An 8,330-nucleotide genomic window follows, 5' to 3' on the forward strand; every position below is an offset into this window, starting at 1 on the left:
TTTCCAGGAAGGCTGGGTGGACTGGGGGGGGGGGGGGTTCCGCTCTCTGCACCACTGGATTCTGCCACAGCAGGCTCTGAGAGCACCGGGAAGGAGGCCACATGGGTTAATGTTCATCTCTGTGGGTTTCAAGGGGCGGGGCTGGGTGTTCCCTCTTGGCTCCTTGCGGCACCCTGCCAGGCTCCACTTCTCAGCAAAATCCAGACACTCTCAGTGTGTGTGTGTAACTGACAAATGAAGAGAAGCCAAGACCGCTTATTCAATGACTCTAAGCACATTTTGTGACTGCCGAGCTTCTCGTTTGTCTATGAAGTTTTTCTGCCACTGGCTAGGTTATTGGATATAGAGAGATTGCACTGCAAAAGACCTATAGACTTGGTTAGCATTAAAACTGGATTTTAGCGGTGTACACGGGTCATTTCCTGCTGGAGCGCACAGGAGCGGAGCTCTGGCAGTAAAGAGCCCAGGGGGCGGGCACATGCAACAAGCCCCGCCCCCTGCTCCCAGCAGCCCTCAGTCAGAGCAAGAAGCAGCCAGGTAAGTTGCAGAGCACCCCCACCCAGTCCAAAACAGTCCAGGGGCACCTTTAAGACCAAATTTTATTCAGGTACAAGCTCTCCCTCCTCTGCGAGGACAGATCTGCACGTCCCCCCCCCCTCATAGCTAGCAATCCAAAACAGTCCAGTGGCACCTTTAAGACCAAATTTTATTCAGGCAGTAGCTCTCCCTCCTCTGTGAGGACAGATCTGCACATCCCCCCCCCCCAATAGCTAGCAATCCAAAACAGTCCAGTGGAGCCTGAGCGGTGGGTGTTGCCTTCTGACACACTTCCAGTGATGTCAGGGGGTGTGGCATATGCAAATAGGTTATGCTAATGAGCTCCTGCACCTCTTTTTCTACGAAATGACCGCTGGATATACAGATAGTTCTTAGAGTTCTTGACTAAGTGGTCTTGGCGTTCTCTGCATTCGGGTCTGCTTCTCCGCACAGGAGGGGGTGCTGCTGGTGTCCCCAGTTCAGCAGTGGTGGTTCTTTGCCGGGGGGGGGGAGAGAGTGAGCTCCTGCAGGGCTCCTTTCTTGGCAAAGAGGGAGGAGCCCGTGGCTGCCGCTGCAGCTGGCCCTGTGGGCACCGGACAGGCAATGCTCCCTCTAAGCTGTGGAGTCTAGTGAGCAAAAAATTCTACCTTGTGGGCTACTGGCATTAAATTGGTGAGCGAGCGATTTGGCTACTGCGTAAATTAGTTTGCTCTGGAGCCCTATCCTTCCTGAGTGTGTACAAATATCTGTGAGGGCCAGAGGCTAAAGAACTGTGAGCCGGCTCACACTAACTCAGCTTAGAGGGAACACAGCTGACAGGGCATATCCCCTTTGTCCTTTGGCGGCATCAGCCAATTCTGTCTCTGACTCGTGTTCTCTTTCCAAGAAAGGGAGGCCACCATTGATGCGGGCAGCATGCCCCAGATCTGAGCATTCAGCGTCCCTTCTCCTGGCCTGGCTGCCTGGCCCTTCCCGGAGTGCTGGCGTGCCTCCATGCACTTCTCCATGTGCCAAGCGGCTGGTCCAGGACGGCTCCGTTGCTCCCCAGCCAAGCCACCACACACACACACACCCCAGCTTGCAGCCTACTTGAGCCGCTGCAGAGGGCTGCTCTGTGGCCAGTGCAGGCCGGAGAAGGGCCTTGTTGAGCCGGGGTGGTGGTGGTGGGAGCACATGGACGATCCCCGGGTGGGACTGGGCTCTGTGTTCGAGGTGACAGAGTGTCTCCAGGAGGAGCCCGGGCCTGTTGCTGGGCCTGGCCTGTGATGGTGCTCCAAGGGGGTTCCCTGCAGGGACTGGTGCAGACGGGATGGCCCCCGCCTGGATCTTATGGTGTGTATGTGGGGGGGGACCTCATCCTCACCATACAAGAACTCCTTGTGGGCCCTCCATGAAATTGCTGAGCGGTCGGGTTAGAACAGATAAAAGGAAGTCCTTCTTCACTCAAAGATGGAATTCCCTGCCACAGGAGGGGGTGGCAGCTACAAGCATGGACAGTTGCAAGAGGGAACTGGATAAACATCTGGAGCAGAGGTCCATTGGTGGCTCTTAGCCACAAGGTATAGATAGGCGCTCTTGGTCTGGGGCAGGTGATGCTCTGTCTTCTTGGTGCTTGGGGGGGGGGGGGACAACAACAGTGGGAGGGGCTCCTAGTGTCCTGGCCCCACTGCTGGACCTCCTGATGGCACCTGGTGTTTTTGGCCACTGTGTGACACAGGAGTGTTGGACTGGATGGGCCATTTGGCTGGATCCAACATGGGCTTCTCTTACGTTCTTATGTTCTCTTGTAGAGAACACAGCAAGAGGGCACTAGGCCTGTGGTAACACATTTGCACACACACACACATCCATTTGACAGAGGCCACCCGCCACACCCGATTCTGGAGAGCTGGGAGACCGGAGATGGAGTCCTTCATGCTGCCTGTTCCTTCTCTCTGTGCTGCTTCCGTCGGGGTATCTGAAGTCCCCCAACGGGGCCTCCCCAGGGCGGTCACAGGTCAGGAAATTGGGGTTGGGGCTCCCTCTCTCTCCCCTTGCCCCACGGCCTCAGTCAGGTTTGGGAATCGTGTCCCAAGCATGGAAGTGGCAGGGCACTCTGGGGGGAGGGTGCAAACACTTCTCCCCCCCCCCAACCACACACACACCACTCCTTGCAACCAGCAAAGGAGGGAGATAAGCGAAGGTGGTGCCTGAGCAGCGGAGCAGGGGAAGGGTGGTGCCCTGGTGTTTGTGACTGCCCCGGCCATAATCATCGCCTGCATTCCAAGATAAGGCACACAACCGGATGGACCGCATTTCAGGGGGGAGCTGGAAGTTCCCCGGGCCTGACAGCGGCAGACTGAAACCCAGAGCCCCAACCAGCCCTCTCAAACCACACTCCTCCTCCTCCTCCTGCTTCAACACAGCCCACTCAGCCCAACAGGTCGCTGTGCTTGGAGCCCTCCGCCAACCTCCCATTCTCAAGTTTCCAGACTGACCAGAAGCCATGCCGCAGCCAGTATCTCCTGGCTCGACAAGAACAGGGCTCCAGACCACCCAGACTCTACTGGGTCCCAACATGGGGGTCCCTCGGCCCACTTGTGTCTCAAGGACAGCGTGTCCCACTCCTCGCAGGCTGGAGGGCCCCCCACCCACCTCACATACATGCTCACCAGCCAAGGAGTGCCCATTCAGGGTGGGGAAGGCAATTCAGGGTGTGGATTTAACCACCGGCACAGCTGATGGCCTGGCTGATTTTTTAAACATCAAGTGTTGCTTCTGGAGCCTCCGAGGGCAGGTCACTTGGACGGGGTGAGAGGGGCACACCAGCCAGCCAGCCATGGCTGAGGGCCCTGAAGCCCCACTGATTCCCAGGGGCAGGGTGGGGGGGGACACACACAGAGTGAAGCCTGGGAGATGGGACGAGAGGCCCTTTTGGCTCACTGAGAAGAATTTATTTTCGGCTCGTCTTTCACAAGTATTTTGGAAACGTAAAGAACTTTCCTGAAATGTGCAAACAGCGTGTTCATTTTTTTTTGTCCTGCATCACAAATTCTGGACTATTTTCTATGGTGCATGGAAATGCTGGCATAATCGTTACAAAATCAAAATTGCAAATAGATAAGAAAATATTGAGGAGGCGTAGGGAAGGGCGCCTCCCTCCTCCACGGGTGGTACATTGGCAGGGGATGGGGGGGCTTTGGGGGTGAGGGTGGACCCTTGCAACGGCACTTTCCCCTCTGCTCTGTGTCCCATTCCCGTCCACCCCACCCCCCAGCGACCACCTCTTCGCTCACTCCTGTTTGGGCCACCCTGAGAGAGGGATTGAGCAGGGCTCCGGTCACACGGCCCACTTCTTCGCCAAGAGAGCAGCAGAAAAGCCCATCTGTCTGCAGGCAGAAGCAGGGACTGGTAAACTCACGCTCTGAACACTGCAGGCTGCAGCGGCCGGGCCGGGCCCACTCGCCTGACTAGCCGGGAGCTCTCCGGAAGGGCCGCCCTGAGGTGGGGGCCTAGGTGCTGTCACCCGGCCCCCGGCAGTGACTGAACCGCAACGGGGCTGCTGCTACAGAAGCTGCCGTTCCTCTTTTTGCTCCTGGCTGGCACCCTCTCCCTTCCTGTCCGCCAGAGGGGCAGGGGGGGGAGCGCCAACCGCCACGCTGTCCAAGTGCTGGAGGAAAGCGGGTGCCGTGCCCAGCCCTTCAGCGGCTGCAGGGTTCAAAGGGGCCTCTTGGTCTTCCTCGTCTTCGCCTTCCCGGCTCCGTGGTAGCAGGCAGAGGTCACGCTTCGGGCTGTGCCGCCGGGGCCACCCGGAGCTGCAGCCCCACGGGCATGTGGTCAGAGCAGGTGGCCAGGTGGGTGATGAAAGAGACCCGTTCCACAACCTGTGGGGGGGGGGGAAGAGAGGGAGGCGGCTGAGGCAGAGCGCTGGGCTAGGGGGAGAGCGGCAGGGCAGGGCAGTGATGGACCCAGGAAGAATTAGACCGCATTCTGGACCTTTTGTACTCTGCACAAAAGCTGAGGGAGGAGGAGGAGGAGGAGATTGGATTTATACCACACGCCCTTCACTACCCAAAGGCGTCTGAGTGGCTTGCAAACTCCTTTCCCTTCCCCAAAGCAGACGCCCTGCGAGGAAGGCGGGGCTGAGAGAGCTCTGACAGAAACTGCTCTTTTTTTCAAGGACAGCTCTTATCAGAACCCTGGCTTGCCCAAGGTCATCCAGCAGCTGCAGGTGGAGGAGGAGTGGGGAATCAAACCTGGTTCTCCCAGATTAGAGTCCGCACACTTCACCACAACACCAAACTGGCTCTCATAGCTGCATAGGGATGCTGGGAACCAAAGCGGATTGTGAAAAGCGCTGGCAGGCGGGCGGGCGGATCTCCACAAATCTGGCGAGTGGGCAGCCACTCAGCAAAGGAGACTCAGCGTGGGCAAGTGGAAGGTGAGGCTCTTTTGGAAGGAAACAGTCCTAACTTTAAGTGCAGGCTGATGAGGTCAGAACCATCCAGGACTGAGAGGGAAAGATCTTGGGGTTGCAGAGGACGGCTTGGGGAAGGCGGCCACTGAGTGTGTGGCAGCAGGGAAAAGGGCAAGCGACCTGCTGGGAATGATTAGGAAAGGGATTCCAAATAAAACCACAAATGTTGGGACGCCCTGGTGTAAATCTATGCTGTGGGGCTTCACTGGCAATGCTGCCTGCAGTCCTGGTGGGTGCATCTCGAAAGGGACATTGCAGAGCTGGGAGACATCCGGAAGAGGGCAGCCGAGCTGATTAAGGGGGCCGGAGCATTTTTCATGATGGGGCTTAGCTGGGGCTAAGGGGAGGGGGACACGGCAGGAGTCCATAAAACTGTCCATGGGGTAAAGAAGGCGGACAGAGGGAACCTTTTCTCCTCCCCCCAAAGCACTGGAACTCAGAGTCACCCAAGGAAGTTGAGAGCCAGTCTGGTGTCGTGGTGAAGTGCTTGGACTCTAATCTGGGAGAACCGGGTTGGATTCCCCACTCCTCCTCCACTTGCACCTGGCTGGATGGCCTTGGGCAAGCCGTAGTTCTGCTAAGAGCTGTCCTTGAAAAAGAGCAGTTTCTGTCAGAGCTTTCTCAGCCCCGCCTCCCTCACCGGAGGGTGTCTGTTGTGGGGAGGGGAAGGGGAAGGAGTTTGTCAGTCACTCTGAGACTCCTCTGGGTAGTGAAGGGCGGGGTATAAGTCCACTCAGTTTGGTGTTGTGGTTAAGTGCGCAGACTCTAACCTGGGAGAACCGGTTTTGATTCCCCCACTCCTCCTCCACTTGCACCTGGCTGGATGACCTTGGTCAAGCTGTAGTTCTGATAAGAGCTGTCCTTGGAAAACTTGGGCAAGCCGTAGTTCTGATAAGAGCTGTCCTTGAAAAAGAGCAGTTTCTGTCAGAGCTTTCTCAGCCCCGCCTCCCTCACCGGAGGGTGTCTGTTGTGGGAAGGGGGAGGGGAAGGAGTTTGTGAGCCACTCTGAGACTCCTTCGGGTAGTGAAGGGCCATGGGGTAGAAATCCAATCTCCTCTTCTTCTCTTGATGGGCAGCCGGTAAGGGATTGGGGGAGGGGGGGGAGAAATGTTTCTTTACTCGGGAGTGATTAGAAGGGGGGGATTCGCTGCCCGGGGCTGTAGTGATGGCCAAAGGCAGAGGTGGCTTTAGAAAGAGATGAGACTGATTGAGGAAGGAGAGGTCCATCAGTGGTTCATGACCGCTCCATCTGGAGAAGCAGGAAGAAGTATGGGGGGGGAACATGCCTGGGCCCCTCTACACACACCCCCCGCCGGCCCTCCAGAGCCACCCTCTGGCCCACTGACCGGGGGAAAGAGGGTGCTGCTGGGCCTGCTGCAGCCGGGCTCCTCCGGTGTTCTCAGGCAGCTCTTTCACCTTCCCCCACCGTGTTTGTCCAGAGGCGATAAGCAGGATTGTGTCGGCAGGCATTCTCGGCATGTCTGCGGTGGTTTCGAGCGGCCAGCTAGTTTCGTGCCCCGGGAGGGGGGTGGGGGGCTGCGGGGAGAGCAGGCTGCCCGGCAAAGTCTCTCGGCAGGAGCTCTTTTCCTTCTGGGCTGGGCGGGGGGTGGGGGTGGAAGGGGCCCTCCAAGGAGCAAGGGCCGAACGCCCTGGGCTCGCGCTCTCCCTCATCCTGAGCTGGGGTGGCGAGGGGCTCGCCACGGGTCTGACCCCCCCCCCTGCCAGGGCGACCTCCTCCGGCCCTCTCCCTCGGGCACGGCCCCCAGGGTGGCCCTTGCCCGTGGCTGAGCTCCCGCCCAGGCATTCGGTGGGGGGGTGGGGGTCCTGCCGACTCTCCGGGCCCCTCCCAATGCACAGCCAAGACAGCCCCCCAGGACTCACCGTTTTCAGCTCTGCGGGTCCCTGGTGCTCCCGGTAAAGGATGTAGTCGATGCGCCGGCCCTCGCTCGGGATGGCTGACAGGCCGGAGCACGGGGTCGTCTGGAGGGGGCCCGCCAGGTACTTCTGCCGTCCCTCTGAATGCTCCAGAGTCCTGGAAGGAGAGAATGAGTGCAACCCAGGAAGAGTGCCTGGAGGAACGGCCCTCAGAACCCACCACCGTCTTCCCACCGCCTCAGCCTGGCCTGAAGGAAAGCACGGGGCCCCCCAAAGGAGACACAAACCCCCATGGCCAGATTTCTAGGAACGGCAGAGACAAGACACCAGTCCCACTCTACGCTAGATTTGGGGGAAGTGGAGGACTATGTGCTGTCTCCTGCCCCGGACTTCAGAGACGGCACCATAGATTTAGATAGATAGGTCAGAACACAGACAGAGCGTACTTTCCTTCCTACTATCTGTTACTATCCCTTTGAAGGAGAATGCTATTCTACTTCCTTCCTTCCAGCTTAACACACCTCTCTCTCTCACACACACACACACAAAGAAGAAACACACTCTCCGCCTTTCGCACCATGGAAGCAGGACAGGCATTTGGCATCTGCATCCATCCTAGCTGGTTAGATTAGATTCTAACCCTATCTCTCACCTGTACTATCTAGAATGGAGTTCCCTGACTAAAGGACTCATTTTAGTTCGAAACTGACAAGTGGCTCCATGTGACTTTGCAACTTTGCTAGCACACACAGTACCGAGAAGCTGCTGCTGCTGCATGTAAGCCTAGTGCACCCTGCTACCAACAGAAATTCACGGTCGTACCATACCAGTGAATCTACCAAGACTGGCTGCCGACACTGCCCGATTCTCCCCCCAGCAGTGAAGAGCCTGCTGGCTTGACCTCCCGACCCCCACCAAGCCCCTCACCTCTTCATGGTCTCTGGGGTCGCCACAGCCTCATCGTACATGGTCAGGGGGTTCATCAGCGTTCCTGTGGAGTTCAGGGCAGCCCTTTTAGCCTCTGGCAGGCAGGACACTCCCCCCCCCACACCGCCCCACTCCACCGTCTTGTCATGCAGAGCTAGGGGGAAAGCTCCTAGTTCAGGGTGGAGGTTGGGACAGCTCTTAGCCACAGGCCTCCCCCCCCTGCTCTCGGGATGTCCCCTGGGGCAACGGGCAAAGCTTTTGAGCCCCAGAGACCCCACAGAGGGCCTCCGCTCTGGGCCTCCTGCCCCTCAGGACACCGGAGGGGATGGGGGAGGGGCACCCTTGGGCGAGGAGGCCCCGCAGGGCGAGGGAGGCACCCACCGAGAGCCCACGGCTTGTCCCGCCCCGGCCCGATGCGGCACGGATCTGTGTACAGGCTGAAGAGCTCGTGGGCCTGCTCCATCTTGTCATCTGGGGAGAAAGGCAGGCGTATGAGCAGAGGGTGGTGGCAGCCCCAGGAACCCCCCCTCCCCTC

General features: G+C 58.5%; 1 protein-coding gene across 1 annotated transcript in view; it reads right to left on the reverse strand.

Moving 5' to 3' along the window:
- Positions 1–3,220: 3,220 nt before the first annotated feature.
- SMPD5 (sphingomyelin phosphodiesterase 5) overlaps positions 3,221–8,330 on the reverse strand; it is a 21,241-nt gene continuing 16,131 nt past the window's right edge. Inside the window, exons 5-8 of the mRNA XM_015416978.1 lie at positions 8,177–8,266; positions 7,796–7,859; positions 6,875–7,025; positions 3,221–4,400 (exon numbers count right to left, since the gene is read on the reverse strand). Of these exons, the coding sequence (XP_015272464.1) occupies positions 4,296–4,400; positions 6,875–7,025; positions 7,796–7,859; positions 8,177–8,266 (410 nt within the window). The 3' untranslated portion in view covers positions 3,221–4,295. The remainder of the gene's footprint in view (positions 4,401–6,874; positions 7,026–7,795; positions 7,860–8,176; positions 8,267–8,330) is intronic.

This window comes from Gekko japonicus, unplaced genomic scaffold (assembly GCF_001447785.1).
Source record: "Gekko japonicus isolate JY-2015 unplaced genomic scaffold, Gekko_japonicus_V1.1 scaffold505, whole genome shotgun sequence".
NCBI classification, from domain to species: Eukaryota; Metazoa; Chordata; class Lepidosauria; order Squamata; family Gekkonidae; genus Gekko; species Gekko japonicus.